We start from the raw sequence: 18,502 nt of genomic DNA on the forward strand, positions 1-18,502 counted from the left end.
GGCAACTTTCTCTCACAATAAAAAATAATTTAAATGCCATGCTTACTAGCCAGTGTCACCATGGATAGTTAAGATCTATGCAGTGGAAAAAAATCAGATTTTATGATTTCATTTTAATTATAAAAAACTCTTTCCAGTACACTTGTTTTTTTAAGTACTATTTTTAACTGCACCACTGCAAGATTGCCTCTTGTAACAGTATCCCTACCCAAAGTATGAAGTCAACATAACTCCTGGTCTTTTTGTAGTGCTGTAAAAATTTATCTGCCTCCAAACTGATACTACTGTGGTTTATGAGCAATACATAACCAATGAATAGAAATGCTGTGTGACACACCCCAACAACACTCACAACATGTACAGAAAGCATGCAGGACTGATTCATCATGACTAAGATTTTAATAATCCCAGACATAAACCTGTGGCACAAACAATTTATAAAAATGCACTTTTATTGAGAAACAAAATTCTTTCAATTATACACTTTTAAAAAAGTAAATAAAGTGACAAACTAAAGGGTTTTAAACAAGTAACAAGATGGCATCTTATGTCTCACAAAAATGCTGGTCATTGGTTGATGACACTAAGCAATAAAACATAAGCAGCAAAACTATGTCATGGCTCAAAATCTTCCAGAACGTTCACGATCTTTTGATCTTCTCCTCTCACGTTCACGACCTCCACGGCTGTGTTCACGAGAGCGTCTTTCACGAGATCTCGACCGAGAATGATGTCTAATGGAAAGATAATTTCCGTTACAACAACAAAAATGGCAACTCTAATGAAAGGCACCAGACTGGCCTTTAATACTGGATAAAGTACCTTTTTCTACGACGTCCATAAAGCTCTCTCCTTAGCTCTCGAGAAATGGGTTTCAAGTGCATGAAATTACAGAAACCGCCTCTAGTGCACTCCCTGTGGAGACGAGATAAGTTGGTAAGATGAAAAGAACAAAAAAGGGAGACAGTTTAGTATAGATATACATTAATGTACATGAATATATTTAATATAAACTATATTAATATACCCCCTCCCCTTTAAAAAACATAGTACATGAATGGCCTTCAATGTCAGAACAGCAAATTTTGCAGAAAGGCAACAAGTTTGCAGGCATGATTTGGCAAGCATTTAGTGTGGCAACTATACAATGTTTTGTATATGAGCACAAATTTCAATCAGTCATTAATATGTTCCTTAAAAAGTAACATAGTTTATTACAATGTTTCTCAGTGAAATAACAGAACGAACAAAGAAGTGTGAGACACTGACCCCATTTCATATTGCCTACAGCAGGCTTCTCTGAAGTCTGTAACTGGTGAGAGCTCTGCATGTATTGGTTGGCCATTAAACCAGCGATTATTTAAGTCCAATACAGCCTTCTCAGCATCTTCTTCCTTCCGAAACTATTTAGACCATGAAACTCAATGGTTACATATTTCCAAGCATAATTTTAATGTAGGCTGTTATAGTTGCATTTATTGAAATACTGAAATAAATATTTCATAAACCTGTCTGTTCAACCAACAGACAAAACATTAATGAACATACTCAAATTCCACACTACCTTCACATAAACATTTCCGACCAAATGATCACCAAGGTTATCGCACACATTCATCTCCTCGACCTCTCCATACTTCTCCTCCATTTCTGTAAAGACTTCCTGTTGAAAACAAACAATCAGCATTGCAAAATGTAGAAATAACTACTTCAAGAAATAAAAATTGTGGCATCATTTACTAACCCTCATGTCGTTTCAGACCTGTAAGACATACAGTGAAAATCCAATGTGGTCCACTGTTGTTTAGACCCCAACATGTGTCAAAAATATCTTCTTTGAGAGTTCCAAGAAAAGAAGAAAAGAAGAGAGGTCAGTCACACAGGTCTGAAACAACATGAGGGTGAGTAATTGATTTTTTGTTTGTTTTTGGGTGAATCATTGCTTTCATTTAACTACTGATCCGTATTCAGCATTATGCAATGTAATATAATCACAAAATAAGAATGGTGAGACGCTAAATAAATGTTTCATGTGAAAAAAATAGATAAAATAAAAAAGAGCTACTGTAAAATGACTACGCGCCATTGAGGCCTCCACAACTAAAAACCTTGGGTTGCCAGGATTTCTCCCTCACCCAAGCAGCATGGCTTTTAACGGTTTCATCTATATGTAAATATTAGCCTTGTTCTTGTTGGAACACCAATTTAAACTGCACATTTGAGCCATTTAACACAGTAAGACCACACAGACTCAGAAATTCTGACACTGAATTCTGACCCCTGGGACACCAAGTCATTTATGAATCAGGTCTTACGAAGCAAGAAGAGAGAGAAAGAGAGAGAGGAAAAAAAAACAAAAAAACAACAACAACAAAAAAAACACATCCTTCATGAGAACTTACCTCAAAAAACTCATCATAATGTTCCTGCATTTCCACATCACTAACAGCACCTAGCAACAATTTTTAAAATATAATTAGAACACAGAAAGGTTTATTAGAGTGCAGTATTTTGAAATGCAGCCCCCTTAGCATGCAAATTAGAAATGACATTTTAGATTAACTAAACTTTCCCACCATAAAACTACTGGACAGTGTTAAATCGCAAACCAAAGGGATAATTAGATATTTAAATATCAATTCTGACGATCAATAGTTTGTATGTTTGAACTGAGAATTTTAAACTGAGAATTCAGAGAGCAAACAAATTCAGGCCAATCTGACAGACACAAAGTAAGCCTTTGTATTAATAAGTTTGCAACTAATCATGATATGGGTCAAAGTCTGTCCTCCTGATATAAAAAAAAAAAAAAAAAAAAAAAAAAAAAAAAACTTTACATCTCATTATAGGTCTCATTGTGATATATTACTCATAAAATTCCCTAACAAATATTTTTAGGAGTGATTAATACTTGGGGATAAAGTGTCTGCAAAATCTAAATCCTGAACTAAATAGACCTTCATTAAACATCTAAACATATAGCCATTGTTAAATCACTGCAGTATGTGACAAAAGTGTGTTTTCAAAAAATATGGGATCTAATTATTTAACAATGTTATGGATGCTTCTGATATGTGCCAGTCGTAAAGGAACGTTCAATGCTGCAGACTCCTGCAAGCAAGTGGGGGGCAACTTACAGTGTAAACCATCAGCAGACTGGGCAGTTTTGAGTGTTACGGTATATGTTCATGAGGACAATGGTCTGAAATACAAAATGTGCATCTTTGTAAAAGAAACTCTAGGACTGTTTAGCATCCAGGTCTACAGACCACAGATATCAACATTATAAATTAAGCAATTCATGAAAACATTTTGGGGAGAGTGGGGTCAGCATGAGCAGTCAGAGATCCATCCAAGATGACAAGAGAACCAGTACGTAAAGTTCTCAGGTCTTTGATGAAGCAGAGAAGTATCTTCTGTAAACAATAATGTAAATATGTACAGCTTAGTTAACATACATTCTTTGAACAAGGGCTCTAAATACGCTTAGGCAGATCATTACATATTTTAAACAGATGTTATTACATCCAAAACAACATGTCTGCTTTCGTCAAAGTACTGAGTCCTTTACTGGGGGGGAAATACAGGTGAGTGGCACTGGAGTCCGCACTCATACTTACCTTTAAATTTAACCACAAATCATCTTTTCTAGGCAGGAATCCACATAAACCCAGCACCTCTTATACCCCTTTTCCATCAATATGGTGCCAGATTTAATGGGAGCAAACTGGCCCACAAACTGAATGGTGAAGTAACAGGCTGGAGATAGAGCTAGCATTCAGCATTTCTTTCTTTCTTTTTTTTTTTTTTTGGCACACTCTCCAATTTCCTTGCATCTCATTCTCAATAGAAGAACACATTGCAAGTAGACTGCATGCAGCCTTCAATGCTTAATGCTTTTCCGATTAAATATTTTTAAGTTTATGTATTGCATAAACAGTTAGAAACTTCTCCTTACTGCAAGCATCAATGGAGTAGCCAGCCAATTTCGACGTCGTTCAGGAAATTTTACCTAACATTAAGGAATTCTTTTTGAGCTATGGACACTGTATATATCATTCATATTAACATTACGGAAATGGCTGTACATCCACATTTAGGACCATTCTATGCACCTCTTTATAAATGAGGCCCTGGTTCCAAAATCAGAAAATACTTATTGCAGAACCAGTGTTTCCAGACCTGTTTCTTTGGTGAAACGGTATAAAATGGTTCAAGAATGCAGTTCTGAAATCATGTTGGTGGAAAAGGGGCATGAAACAGTTGCCTGGACAATCTCACATTATAGGTCTTCAACATAACAGCAAATCCATAACACTTTTACTGTTTTTTTTTTTTTTTTTTGTTTTTTTGAAACAGCAAGTTTCCAATGAGGTTTTACTTGATGTGTGTAATGTACTGAAGTACCCCACAAGCTAGCATTATCTCATGGAAAAGCGGGACTTACACCGAGAGGCGTCGGCTGTCTGTGCACTGTTTTGGGGATTACGGTAGATGTTTTGAATCAAGATGGTCTGCAAAAGGAGAAAATAAAATATGTATATAAATAATTCCCAATTGGCTACTTAAAGAAAGAGCTGCTCATGTTGCTGAGGCAGTTGTCTTTGTGCAACCAATGGACTGAAAACTGGAGGAACCACTATTAAAAAAAACAAAACAAACAAACAAAATAAACAAACAAAAAAACAGAACATATCCTACTGGGAACAGTCTGTGTATTGGAGAGAAATTGCTGCTGCAAAAAGCTGACCATTTAGATATAATCATCTTATTAAGGCAAGAAGGCAAGATTAACTTTCATAAGTATGTCTCAGAAACTAATGGATTTCTCAACACTCATAGATCTTGGGCTTGTACCTTGAAGGTAGTAGAACAAACTCAGGTTACAGAATTAGTTTTGAAATTACAAAACTCTACCATTCCACTCAGCCTTTAATCATACCATGATGTTGATCATCATCAATATTCTCTGTCAGCTCAGGCTTTGATCCTGAAATCATGGATCATGTGCACATGAAAGTGTGACATCAGTAACAAACAGCCAATCGCATGCCTTGAAACATGCAGTTTGCTTCTCAGGAGAGAGTCATTCAGTTCTCTTTTCTGCCAAAGATTAAGAGATTAAAAAATACAAACAATTTAAACATTTACACAGCAAGAAAAGAAAAGCTGTCCATGAAAGAGGAAAACTAAAAGAAAAAAAACATCTTGCTATGTCAGTGCAACTGAATGTGCAATGGATTAAGGGTATAATTGTATGAGTAATATATAAATCATATAAAATAATTACAATAACCAATCATCACTAAAAGACAGACAATTTTGTCTTCAAAAATCTTTTGCTATGTAGGGAGCTTTAATTTGAAGCCAGAACAACTGGGGGAGTGACTTTATTTTGTTAGAGATGTGGCACTTTGTTCACAGCTGATTGGACCAGTTTTGGATTGAGATGTCTTATCCAGAACATAACCTAAACTCTACCAGGTTAGCCATGAAATGTAAGTGACTATGGCCATAAACACTGTTAAAGGCCAAGTCACTTTCATGGAGCCGAAAACCCAGGAATGGCACAAGCTAAACTGAAATCTACCTGGCTAGCCAGCCATCTAAACTGACTTCATGGTACAAGCCCCAGACCTCAGGTGCTTTAATGCAAAAAGCCCTATGGAAACTATGGATGAAACACTATTGAAACTATGGATGAACTACAAATGACTGTCATGAATGTGTTAAGTGGCTGAAAGGCAGGAGTCTGCAAAGTAAAAATGTTTTAATGTAACAAAACATTAAAATGCAGCATTATATCAAGCTTAGTAACACATACATGTAAAATTGAATATGCAAATACAAGCCTACCTTCAGTCATAATGTAAAAAAATTACTTTGCAATAAAAGTGTAGCAAGATATTACAGCATGCACAACTGTCAACTCAATTACATATAAATGTAAACTTAAGATATATATTCAATTATATACTTCTTTCATATTAAAAATCTACACTGCAAACATATGAAGTCTATTTTAATGAGGTGGAAATAAAAAACAAAGTTTGAGATGGAAACATACCTGACTGAAAGTTGGTTTATTATGTAATCTAGAACATCGATCTCCATGACGACAAGCTCCAATTTTGAAATAAAAGGAGCAGTTGACCCTAGAAATAACAAACAGGACACAGACTGTTACAAGATATGAAAACTATGACAGGTACAAGTATCGACACTGACATTAGTGTGACATAAGATCATACAAAGTGTCAGAATCTAACTTTTTTTTAAACGGACAAAACCAGGTTATTATATCCAAAGGGAATCATTAGATATATATTTAAAAATGTTTAATAAAATTGGCGGCGGTGTCTGATTTCACTGCTGTAACCTGCAGCATGAGCAATGCGGAAGCTTTATATCTCACACAAAAACATTGTTTTGTGTTTGGATGTAAAAGCTCAGTAGACAATCGGCAGACAAACAGGTGTGTTACCCTGCAAATAAACTAATATTGCACCATTCGAAAAAAAAATAATAATACTATAGCTTACTTGTCTTTTTCTGTACCAAAAATGGACGCAAGATACTCCGCCATCTTGCACGCTCCAACGCGAATGCGAAACTGCGATCTACGTCATCACGAGCGCGCGCACGCTTCCATCCGCAGATGTCGCAGGTGAGATACTGGCAGACCAACGTGTTCAACATTATTGAGACGGCTTCCATCTGCCGCAGTCGTCAAATTATTAATATCACTTTTCTTTCTACGCCTACTGGACGTGTGATTAGATGTAACCAGAGTCACCTCCTCACACGCGGAGCGTTCAGTTTTGCTCAACAATGCTTAACAGGAGACTAAGTTAGATGCTGTTCTGTTTTTAAAGGAAGTCTCTGGAGAGATGTCTCAGCACGCTTGATAATGTGCTTTTGAGTGGAAACATTGTGTCAGATAGAGTGAGGCCTGTACAATCTAAGCAGTTTTCTGTTTACTCCGGCTGTCGTAAAACTCTTCCTATATCGGCAGAGCCGTTAATTGATTGGCTTCCAAGGAGCACGTGGTCGAGATTGGCATCTCCTCCTTAAAACAGCTCTGGTTCTACTGACTCTCATGGCAGGGGAAGGCATAAGTGGTGAGAAGTACAACCGAACAATGCTAGTTTAAGATTAAGTCTAGTACGTTTAATTACGCTTGTGTTGTTTAAAGAGCAATCCCGAAGTTACGAGATAACTTCGTTTATGGAAAAATCATTCGCTTCCATGTCCATCGCTGTACATACATAAATGTTTATTGTGTTATGGTGAAATAAAAATATGAACTTTCTTTCTAACAGATACAGATATAGATTCCATTAACTAGTCTTCTCTTCATAATGGTAAGTCTTGCTTTTCTATGTAAAACTGATATGTGTTTCATCAATATATGATTGATCTGAGTGATAATTTCAAGCACTTTTTACTGATTAGTCAACATTAAAAACGTTTCTTGTGTCTCAGGCCAGTCAGGGTGATGGAGAGGTGTGGTATGCCCATCCGGTTTACGCCCGATACTGGCAGCACTACCAGCAGGCCATGAGCTGGTACCAGAGGCATAAACGGGCGTACAGAAAAGCTTTGGAGTTTGGCTACTTCCAGGCAATGTATTCCACGTACCCCTCTCCCATCCAGCGATACTCCGATTGGCATGCAGATGAGAGCTGGAGGGATGGTCACAGAGACAGAACGACAGGTAGAGAAGAAGCAAGGGACAATGAGGCCACTGATTCAGACAGTGAGAAGGAGGAGAGTTCAGATGAGAGCCAGATCGAGTGTGACGTCAGTAACATGGACATCTCAGAAGAACTGCGACAATACTTTGCCCAGACAGAGCGACATAAGCAAGAACTTAGTAAGTGTTTAACATATATGGAAAATCTGACCTTTTTAGCTGCAAGAATTTGTGCCTTTTTGGGTTTCACTCCATATTAGGACCACCATGCAGTTTAAATCATTGTTATTATTATATGAATGAGATACTTTTAGTTTTTCTGTTGCTGAAAATAGTTTATTTTAGTTTTGATGAATTCTGGAACAAGGTGATTGTATGGGTCCTCTCGTTTGAGCAACTTTATTATTATTATTATTAATCATTATCATCAGCATTAATTATTATTATTATTCAATAAGGTTTTTTTTTTTTATGTATTCTACAAAGGAAAAGGGAAACAAGAAATGAATAGGATGTAAGTCTAAACATACATAACATACAAAAAAACATACATAATCCAATTAAATAATCAAAAAATAGATGTTATACAATCAAAGAACAAAAACCAAAACAGTTATGAAGTGAGAACCAGGAACCAGAAATACCAGGAATCAGGCATACTGAACTGAAGACACAGACAACCCAAAATCTTCTCTTCTCCAATTTGATTTGCTTAGATAATTCTTTTATGTGGGGAAATGTTGGATGAGAGCTTGAATATTTGGGGAAATGTTGGATGAGAGCTTGAAAGGAGCAGTGGTGCTGTGCCAAACTCATTATCCCAGAATGTTCCCACTGCAGTCATGCAGTCTCTTCACACTGGCCATCTGTTTTACACACTAAGCCTGCTTAAAGGAGAGGTGCACTCTAATAATTCACTGTAATCATTTTGGGATTCATTCTTTCATTGTTGAGTACTGACCTGATGGTATGTAATCTCATATTTAAAGGGATAGTTCATCCAAAAATGAAAATTCTGTCATTAATTACTCACCTTCATGTTCCAAACCTGTAAGACCTTTGTTTATCTTCGGAATGCGAATTAAGATATTTTTAATAAAATTTCTTCTTGTGTCAGTATTCAACATGAATACCGCGTCAAAGACGTGACACAGAAGAGTAGAAATTGTTGAATAAAATCATTATTTTTGTTTTCTGTGTGCACAAAACGTATTCTCATAGCTTCATAACACTGCGGTTCAACCACTGATGTCACATGGACTATTTTAACAATGTCCTTACTACCTTTCTGGGCCTTGAACGTGTCCGTTGCATTGCTGTCTAAGCACGGTCAGAAAGCTCTCGGACTGCATCAAAAATATCTTAATTTGTGTTCCGAAGATAGACGAAGGTCTTACGGGTTTGGAATGACACGAGGGCACGAGTAATTAATCACAGAATTTTCATTTTTGGGGGAACTGTCTGTTTAAAGTTCTGGCTTGGTTCACAACAGTGTAGAACAGTGATTTTTCTCAACTAGTACAGGAATATTTTCTGATATGATCACTGATGGCAAGGAAAAGGCTATCCTAAATAATAATACTAAATTGAAATAAATTGTTGTAGAGTTCAGCTCCAACCCTAATCAAACACACCAGATAAATTAATCAAATAATGCTACATTGTGCATAATGTAACCCAGTGGAAGACCACAAATGGTCATCATTATTCAAATTCTAATTACAATAGAATTTTGTGCTGTGACCATAGGATGGAAAGATTTAAAATGTGGTTCCATGTGCACTTGCCATTTTGAGTTTTACTCTAGAGCAGAGTTCAGCTCCAACTTCAATCAAATATGGCTACCTGTAACTTTATAGTTATCCTGAAAACCTTGATTAGCTTGTTCAGGTGTCTTTGGTCAGGGTTGGAGCTGAACTCTGCAGAAAAGCCATGCTACATTCCAGTATGCCTACTTAAGTATGTACTCTTTTGGTGAGGAAAAAGTACACACTTTTCAGTTTGTAGCAGAAGAGTAGGCAAGCTTTGGGACATGCTATCACGTCATACAGTTGTGTCTTTAATGGACCGCTCTGTCGCATAGTTCCACATACTCTTCGATGTAAACTGACCTGTCAATCATGTTGTCACAGGAAACATCCTCCACATTTCATTTAATTTAACTTCTTACCGCATTGGAAAGAAAATTAGTAGCTTTTAGTAGTAGGTCTTTATGCAGAGAATTATGATCATATTTTTTGCATAATGGTGCATTCAAAGGCTATTGGCCAAACGGATATTTATAAAAGTTCACGTTATTGCAGATGAACTATAATGGGTAACATTAAATAAATATTTTTTACCAGGTTAAATATTGATTATTAGTAATGCAAACCCCTTTATCTAAACTTCTCTACCTAACTGTCGGTCACGCAGATCTGCCATATTTGTAGTTTAATGCTTTTTATTTGTGTTTGTAGTTCTGAACCGAATCCTTCATCAAAGCACAATGGATTGTGGCCAATATTAGCCGTTAGAGTGTGCACGGATCCACACTTTAAAAATCTACCCCATCCAACATACTATGCTTTGGGACACATTTGTTTTATCTCGCATACTATTTAGGATGGATAGTATGAACATTGGGACACAGGGCCAGAGTTGTGAACCTGCTTTAGACACTGAGGTTTCCATTAACACTGGTAAAAACCAATTTGGAACTCAAGAGCCAGAGTTGAAAATGTGCTCTAGAGCACATTTTAAAGTATATGTAAATGTGTAAACATTTTGCGAAGTTCCATGTTTAGTGTCAGTTTCTAATGGAGGTGTTTAAATATCAGTCCTAAATTTTCTTCAGGTAGTACTTCAGTAAATATAGTGCACATGCAGAACATTTCATGTTTGAGATTCTCTTTATTGTTTTCAGTGGTAAGGAAGTGCATATTGCATAGTTCATAGTGAAATAAGCATAATAGCTTATGCTTGTCAGGGAGGTGTTAAAAAAAAATCACTGGTTATCAAGCAGAGGGATGAATGCAGACGAGAGCTGGAGGAATGGTCAGAGAGACAGAACAAAAAGTACAGAAGAAGAAAGGGAGAATGAGGCCACACGAATGAAAGAATGAGTGAATGAATGGTGCCAACTTTTTTGGACCATTTGAGATGGACTGATTCCAACATGTGTGATATGACCTTATTCTGGAAAATAACTAACAGAAAGTACAAAATAAACATACAAACTAAACTACATCAAATTATGTTTCGCTTACAAAATAAGCATGATTTGTGCCAGCCACAATTATTGGCACAAAAACAAACATTTAGAAACCAAAATGGTTTATGGTAGTGTTTATACATGTTTAGACTTGTTTGGTTGCACTTGATGTGTTATATACTTCCTCAAACTGTGCTCACCCACTGGAATAGGAGACATGAAAAATATGCAACTGGTTAAAATGTGGAAAATTAAATGTTTTTCTCATTACGGTGGACAAACATCAAAATATCAAGCTTGATCCTTTGTTTTTATCTCAAAAAAGATTAAAAAGGCACTTATTTTGATCTTTTGACTTAAAGCCCTAAGTGTTGTTCCTAGTCATGACATTGCTTATTTCTCTGCTATGTAGAAAAACAACAGCAGATGGAGGCAGAGCAGCATGACTTGTATGTTCTAGCTGACCAAGACTTGCACAGAGTTTCCTGGCGCAGCAGCCTGCCTCCTTCAGAGCGTCCAGGAGAAAGGAGAACTGCAGAGATGAAAAAGCTGTATGGTAAAGATGCAGCAAAGATTCAGGGGATGGAAGCAGCCATGCAGCTTACCTTTGACCGCAACTGTGACAAAAAACAGCCCAAGTACTGGCCTGTTATACCACTAAACCTATAGGACGATCTGACTCCATCATTAGTATGCCTGGCACAACATCACAGGATGAAGAAACTGTTCTAAACTGCTGTGTTGATAGTACTGAAGTGATGTGTCAAATTAGCATCCGCGAAGACCCGATTCATTTGTAGTACCAACACATGTTAGGTCCTTATAGATAGATTTTCTGCATTTATAGAGTACTTTTAATAAATATTCGGTTCAGTATGATCAGTAAAAACTACTCTGAAATTTTGAGTTTAATTTCTGTAATTCCCCACTTACACTTTTGTTTGTTTGTTTTTTGCAATGTCTGTACATTTGTCTGTATGTAGTAGTATCCAGACAACACTGTTCTGTCTTTTTGAAGTTTTACATATTGTGTAAATGATGGAAGCTCTGCTTAGATTTCAGTGTCGTTCTTTTCATGTAGTCATTTCTCCCTAACTAGGTCATTGCCTCCCCCACAGTCTTTGGTTAATGTGTTTTGTCTGTCTCTTCTTTTTGCATCTTACATGAGCACATGAGACAGTGTTTGCCAGCTTATTCTCTGGTGCAGTTTTTACATTGAAACTCCTAATTTTTTTTTAATGCAAAGAAGTTATTGTTTAATTAATGTGGTATGATTGATTAATAAATGTATTGCATTGAAATATGTGTGGGTGTGGCAGTGACGATAATCTTATCTGATTGGAGTTTTTCAGCGAAAAAGAACTGATCTTTGCCCATTTATTCTTGTTTTTTAACATCCATCTCTAGAGATGCAATTAGAAGATTTTGAAAGGCGACCTTCTGGTTTTGTGGCTACAAACATCACTTATGTCAGTGTGTTACTACATGTTGAAAAAGTTCAAAAAGTAGTTACTTCCAGAATTAATGAAAACAATTGAAGGAATAATAGAAATTAAAATTTGCTGGAAGAAGCAGTATTATGGATAGAGGATTTGCACTTCACAAGACATTAATTGGTGAGCTGTGCGGATTATTTGTGAATTATTGTGATGTTTTTAGGAGCTGTTTGCTCACATATTCACTGTAGAGGATCCGTTGTTGTGATGTTAAATTGCTCCATATCTGTTCCCATGAATATTTTCATTTTTGGTGAACTAATTCTAATTAAAATGTACAGAGGTTGAACTCGTTGTCAAGATGAACTTGCATTAAATGTACTTTATGTAATGCTAATCATTAGTTAACAACAAAGGTGCCATCTGTCTCCTAGAAACAGTCACTTATTGTGTGTTTTTCTGTATATTTTTCTTAAATAGCCAAAGGCAAACTGTGACACTCCAGATTAGCCATTAAAATATGAGCTCTACAAATGGAGCGTTGCAACATTGTCGACATTTTCTCCACAGGCATCAGGATCTGAGAAATTTGGAGCTTCTCTGTTTGCCCACTTAGTGAGGCCATGCTGGCATAAAGCCAAATGGCCAAAACTGAATAGAGTTCCCAGCCTGCCTTCTGGTTGCCATGGTGGTTTTCTCAGAGCATCCGGCAATTTATATTCTGTTGTACTCTCTAGGCTCTCCACAAGTTCAGTATCAAAGTTTATGACAACATTAAATGCTAGAAAATAAAAATTGTGCCTGTTTGTTGTATAACCAATGTAATGTTTATTTTCCTTTCTAATAAATAAACAGAATATAGTTTCCCAACATTTTTAGTTACCATCACCGATTACGACACTGTTTTATTATCCTTGGTTTATCGTTCGAATGTTTCTAATGACTGCTCGGTACTACCAATACAAAGCTACCATCATTGCGCTTATGGAGGAAAGAGTGGCCCCGTCCGGGAACCCCAAATAGTGACGTCATCGCAGCGATGGTCCCGAACTGGAGCGACACAGTTGTTCAGTTGAGCGAAACTCTTTCCACTCCGAACACCCGCCGAACTTTCACTAACGCCCCCCGAACACAGAGAACGCAACATGGGTGAGTGCATGGTGGTCAGTGCATCCTCAATAGCGCGTTTACTCCATAGTTCCTTATATAAGTGTTTCATTCTCTTCTGCTCGTTTTTACGTTTCATTATCTTCTGCAGCCGCAACCGACGAGTTTTTAGCCATACTTTAGCTGCGAGTAATTTGTAATATGTAACATTTGATAGCGTTAATATACAGTTTGGTTTGTTGTTGGGTGCAGCAAATGTTTCTAATATTACTTCTTTCTTCATTTGTTTTACCCGAGTTTAAAGTGTTTAAAAGCCTCTTTTGCACTCTTCTTAATAACGGTCTTACATTAGGCTAAATGACTACAGATATTTGTTAGTCCGTTGTATATATTAGATACAAGGTATACTGTTTAGGCTGATGTTTTTATCAAGTATTTAATATTTCTCCATATTTTAATAATTCTTTGTTGGGGGCGGGGGTGTTTTAGTTGAGGTAGACATAATAAATAGACAAAGAGAATCATTAGAAAAACAATGTTTATCTCATTTTAGTCTTTTCAAATTCTGCTTTGTGTATTTCTGCATGCATCAGTTAGTTGGAGTGCTATTAATGAGCCTTGCTATGAATCTGTGTGCTTGTTTATCCTGTACTTATCCAGCATGCAAAACAGAGCTAATTCATGGGAAAAAATTCCTTCTTTCATTTGTCCCAGCTGTGTCCTTGGAATGGTTAGTTATAAAGCAAATTCTTTGCCAGCTGTCTGCATCTACCGAGACTGCTGCTTAAGTGGCACATTGCTGCTCTGCAAATTCCCCTCAAGAGAGTGATATTAGTTTTGTATTCCTTGATGGAAGAATGTTATTCTTTAGAGGACCAGGACTAAAGAATTTGCTTATTGTATGAGTCAGAGCCCAAAGTGCCTCCCATTCTCAATTTCTCTCTCTCTCTCTCTCTCTCTCTCTCTCTAATCTCTGTTTTTTGTCCTAGTCAGCAATAAACTATAGAAGCTTCCCTCAAACACCTACTACAGATGTTAATAGACATGATATATTAAGTGACACTTGGCAATGATTCGCTTAATAGAGGCACTTGTAAGGCATTTAAATAAGTGGTTCTAATCAATAGTCTCCTTTCCCAGGGTGGACAGATTGTTTTACGATTAAAGATCGTTGAACATTTGTGTCCCTGAACTTCAGTCAGGAGATTTGCTAACAGAATTGTAGTACCATGGAATGCGGCCCATGATTCATAGAATTTGCTCATGATTTGTCTACTCATGATAATTGCTGTCTGCAATTTGTTGAACAGTTCAGGAAGAGATTCGGTTACAATCTTAAGAGACACAAGACTCCTTCACAAGGCCAGGTTTTTCAATTATATGTAGACCAAACTGGATTATGGCCTTAGACTTAACTGTTGTCATTGGAACTGAAACAAGGTTTCAGTTTGTTTTCATAGTAAGTTTAAACCTTTTTTTCAGAAAGCCACTTCATTCTGACACTAAAGGAGTCTGTGACTGGTTAATTACTCACAATGATTTCTCTGTTTCTTGCTTTTTCCAGCAGAGGAATGACAGCCAATCTGAATCCACTTTGAAGAGCTTAAGCATTTAAAGTAGCAGACAACAAAAATTTAACACACACTTATGATAAACATTATCATCCACTCGTTTGGATGCCAATATAGTTACTGTCATGTTGTTGGTGAACGAGCCTTTAGGTTGAGAACTGCTTAGCTTCAAAGAGCATTTGCACTTTACCAAGTGTAGACCATGAGACTAATGTCACCTTTCATTTAGCTACTTTGCAGCATTCGTTTCTAAGCAACAGCATCCCTCTGTGCATAATCCTACTCGCATAATTCCACCTCAGACCTCACACCCTATGCCATCACCGCGGAGCTCATGGCTGCATTCTGTATGAAAGAAATCTTGTTTATCCAGTGTGAAACACCTCTGTGTCCATTATGCACTCCATATAAAACACTACGTCTGCAATAACTACAGATTTGTGCCTTCTAGCCATTGCGAAGTTTCATTTTGTGTAGCATAATAGAAAAGGTCATTGTAGATAACACCACAGTCTTCAATTATAAACTTAAATTTGAACAGAAAATCAAATCACTTATCCAATGACATTTAGAGTTATCAAGGGGAATAAGTGACTTTATTTGCTGGAGATGCCCTTTTTCACTAAGCCGAGAATTTTGTCAGGTCTAATCTTTATCCAGTAGATTCAGGTAGTTTAAACTTACATAAAAGAACTCTTGGGGCCTGAGCTATAAAAACCCACTGAAAAATGCTCTAACACACAGTGGAATAACTTGCCATAAAGATGTGCACCCTGGACCATGCATACTTATGCTTACACTGGTGTGATATGCTTTTCATTTAATACACAATGCTTATAATAAAATGCTTTGTGTACTGAAGCACTCAAATCAGAAGTAATCAGCATCTAGGCAGTGTAATATAAACATTTTACAAATTTACCTAAATGATTTAAAAGACATTAAAATAAAATACATAGACAATCATCATCCAGGCATTGTACCAGTATAAAGTTTTCAACCATAAGAAATGACATCAAGATATAGTAATTCTGCCTGAAATCAGACAGAATACTACACCCTAACAAATGCTGGGTTAAAAACAACCCAACCTTGTTTGGCAAACCAGCGCTGGGTAAATATTGGATATTTTAAATATTGGTTATTTTGACCCAGCTGGTTGGGTTAATTGATTTTACCAAACATGCTGGGTTATTTTATTTAAGTCAACTATTGTTTAAAAATTATTATATTGCTGGTTTAAATAGGACTGGAACTTATAAAAACACACACAGAATTACTAGAGGCAACAGCAATAATCAAAAGATGAACATTTATTATTAAGCAAGAACACATGGACAAAATACAAGGCAAACTGAATTTATTTGGGTAAATACAACATAGTTTACAATGTTACATACATTTAAACTCGTTTAACAAGCATTTTAGACATAAATGTAACATTCAAAAGTAGAATTTTAATTTTAGTGTATTTTAGTGTTCTCATGCTGGTGTGTCGCTGAAATCTGAGCCAGGGAAGGGCTGCTGGGTTAACAGCGAACTTCAGATTGTGACCTCTCATTTCACTCGTAGTTGAAAGATGCCAAGACTGACTTCAAAAACTGCCCATAAACAAACTGTCACAGTACATGAGAGGAAAGGCGCAACACAAAGATGAAATGCAATGAAAAGTATTTAATATAATCCACACAGGTATATCCATAAAAGGAAGGTAGGAACACACATACTCATTGACGAGACGAGACACAAAGCATAGAACTCAAACAACTTATAAAGGGTGGCTAATGATGCACAGACAGGTGATGGTGATTAACTAATAATAACACAACAAGGACAGGAACAGGAACAACCATATATGGGCACATGAGGGAAAAACCAATACAAATAGTCCAGGGGTGTGACACAAACAGTACTGACATATTTACATATTTTACATATTTTAAGATTAAACTCAGTACAATAATGAATAAAATCTATTTATTTTATGCAAGGCAAAAGGGCGTTTCCATCCTGCGAAACAACCGCTGCTGACTCAGCTGACTGACAACTCGCTCTTATGTTGCATTGCATAAAATAATACAATTTACAGCATAGTAAAGACTTTATAAATTAAATAAAATGTATACAAACCTTTATTTAGCTGAAGAAGTGCACCAAATCGGTGGCGCTAAGAACCGGTCTCTCCTGTAGAGGACTCAAAAAGCCTGTGCTCTGACTGACTGTAACTCAGCATCTGGGTTGTTTCGTCAGAGACGGGCTCAAATCAGGTAGGTTTGGTAGAAAAAAATAACCCAGCACCTGGGTAAAAAAATATTTAAAATAACCAAATAAAATGACCCAATGTGCTGAACCCAGCATTTGGGTTAAAAAAATAACCCAGTATTTTTTGAGTTTAATTGTACTTAAAGGGATAATTCACCCAAAAATGAAAATTCTGTTTTAATTGTAATTTAACTATGTCTTTACTATGTTTCTGGGCCATTTCAGCTGCATTGCTGTCTATGCAGGGTCAGAAAGCTCTCAGATTTCATCAAATATCTTAATTTGTGTTCTGATGATGAACAAAGGTGTTACAGATTTGGAACTGCATGAGGGTGAAAAATTAATGACAGAACATAAATGTGTGTTGGCAATGTGTATACACAACCACCCTATAATGATAAAAATCCACCCAGTGTTTTTTATTTAATCCTTAAAATTAATATCCCCTTTTTCAAATCAAGCCATTCTCAGCTTCTTGGCTATGTGACATCACACAGACCAAGGCCACTCCCATGATAGTTGATTGACACGACCGTCTTACCTTAGACCCGCCCTGAGTGAGCTGTAAACAGTCCACCATTGTGTCAACATTGGTGCAGGTGTAGACGAGAATGGCTCCTAAGCAATTGAGGTGTTTTGTTGTTGGATGTATTAATGAATATAGCAGTCGTCATGTATTCCCGACATCTGAGCTGCTGAAAACGCAGAGGATTAACATTACTTCTGTTTTTGAAGAGAATGGGGCGATCTCTGATCTGCCTAAATACGTCTAAGTTTGCGCAAATCATTTGTGATCCAGCTTCACCTACAGAAGAAGGGAGTATAAGGCTTTTTATCAATCTTTGCAAATCCCCTTTCCTTATAATGTGCTAGTTAGCAAGTTTTGTGGCTAAACGCGGCTAAAAGTGGCTAAGGGAAGAGAGGGGCGGGGTGAGCAGAGCTTATTAGCATTTAAAGGAACAGCAACAAAACTTGATTGATTTTGAGAAGGTAAAAGGACATTTTTTACACTACCATTGAGAAATTTTAACCAAAGCATGTTATAGACTTTTAATTAAGGAAAATTGGCATCCGATGACCCCTTTAAATGAATCCCATAATTAGATCATTAAAAACACTCAGGCGTGTTCTCAAGCATTAGACTTTTCATGTTTTCATTAATATCTTTAGAGAATCGCTTACTCTCGCTTAGAACAAAACAGACCAACATTTAAAATTTTAACAAGACAGACCAATA

General features: G+C 36.6%; 3 protein-coding genes across 8 annotated transcripts in view; 2 read left to right on the forward strand and 1 right to left on the reverse strand.

Annotated features, from left to right (window-relative positions):
- Window positions 1-380: 380 nt before the first annotated feature.
- On the reverse strand, window positions 381-6,700 carry LOC127171377 (splicing factor U2AF 35 kDa subunit). 4 transcript variants are annotated; one of them, XM_051119987.1, is made up of 9 exons: window positions 6,068-6,149; window positions 4,448-4,514; window positions 3,310-3,416; window positions 3,138-3,202; window positions 2,403-2,452; window positions 1,565-1,663; window positions 1,270-1,403; window positions 823-915; window positions 381-734 (listed from the first exon to the last, which is right to left on the reverse strand). In XM_051119987.1, exons 5-9 carry the CDS (start codon window positions 2,430-2,432, stop codon window positions 623-625), a joined length of 468 nt encoding a protein of 155 aa, XP_050975944.1. In that variant the 5' UTR covers window positions 2,433-2,452; window positions 3,138-3,202; window positions 3,310-3,416; window positions 4,448-4,514; window positions 6,068-6,149; the 3' UTR covers window positions 381-622. The 4 variants fall into 4 exon arrangements, with proteins under 4 accessions (XP_050975944.1, XP_050975917.1, XP_050975937.1 ...); XM_051119960.1 differs by lacking the exons at window positions 3,138-3,202; window positions 3,310-3,416 and adding an exon at window positions 6,543-6,700 and having other exon boundaries at window positions 6,068-6,155; XM_051119980.1 differs by lacking the exon at window positions 3,310-3,416 and having other exon boundaries at window positions 4,450-4,514; window positions 6,068-6,150.
- On the forward strand, window positions 6,579-11,729 carry gemin8 (gem (nuclear organelle) associated protein 8). 3 transcript variants are annotated; one of them, XM_051120011.1, is made up of 4 exons: window positions 6,579-6,667; window positions 7,323-7,364; window positions 7,486-7,876; window positions 11,302-11,729. In XM_051120011.1, the coding sequence occupies exons 2-4, from the start codon at window positions 7,362-7,364 to the stop codon at window positions 11,556-11,558; spliced, it is 651 nt and encodes a 216-aa protein (XP_050975968.1). In that variant the 5' UTR covers window positions 6,579-6,667; window positions 7,323-7,361; the 3' UTR covers window positions 11,559-11,729. The 3 variants fall into 3 exon arrangements, with proteins under 3 accessions (XP_050975968.1, XP_050975958.1, XP_050975979.1); XM_051120001.1 differs by lacking the exon at window positions 6,579-6,667 and adding an exon at window positions 6,743-7,121; XM_051120022.1 differs by lacking the exon at window positions 6,579-6,667 and adding an exon at window positions 7,140-7,164.
- A 1,597-nt stretch (window positions 11,730-13,326) lies between these two features.
- The window catches only part of gpm6ba (glycoprotein M6Ba), a 57,132-nt gene continuing 51,956 nt past the window's right edge, over window positions 13,327-18,502 (forward strand). The window contains exon 1 of the mRNA XM_051119944.1: window positions 13,327-13,474. Coding sequence (XP_050975901.1) covers window positions 13,471-13,474 — 4 coding nt within the window. The 5' untranslated portion in view covers window positions 13,327-13,470. The remainder of the gene's footprint in view (window positions 13,475-18,502) is intronic.

This window comes from Labeo rohita, chromosome 1 (genome assembly GCF_022985175.1).
Source record: "Labeo rohita strain BAU-BD-2019 chromosome 1, IGBB_LRoh.1.0, whole genome shotgun sequence".
Taxonomy (NCBI): Eukaryota; Metazoa; Chordata; class Actinopteri; order Cypriniformes; family Cyprinidae; genus Labeo; species Labeo rohita.

What these genes read in the sequence shown, in the direction of transcription:
- LOC127171377 (XM_051119960.1), bottom strand. Translation starts at nt 6,586, where the DNA reads ATGGCGGAGTATCTTGCGTCCATTTTTGGTACAGAAAAAGACAA. An exon ending in ATAAACCAACTTTCAGTCAG is followed by an intron (nt 4,515 to 6,067) that starts GTATGTTTCCAT and finishes CTCCTTTTGCAG; the next exon opens with ACCATCTTGATTCAAAACAT. An exon ending in GACAGCCGACGCCTCTCGGT is followed by an intron (nt 2,453 to 4,447) that starts GTAAGTCCCGCT and finishes AATTGTTGCTAG; the next exon opens with GTGCTGTTAGTGATGTGGAA.
- gemin8 (XM_051120011.1), top strand. An exon ending in GCGACATAAGCAAGAACTTA is followed by an intron (nt 7,877 to 11,301) that starts GTAAGTGTTTAA and finishes TCTGCTATGTAG; the next exon opens with AAAAACAACAGCAGATGGAG.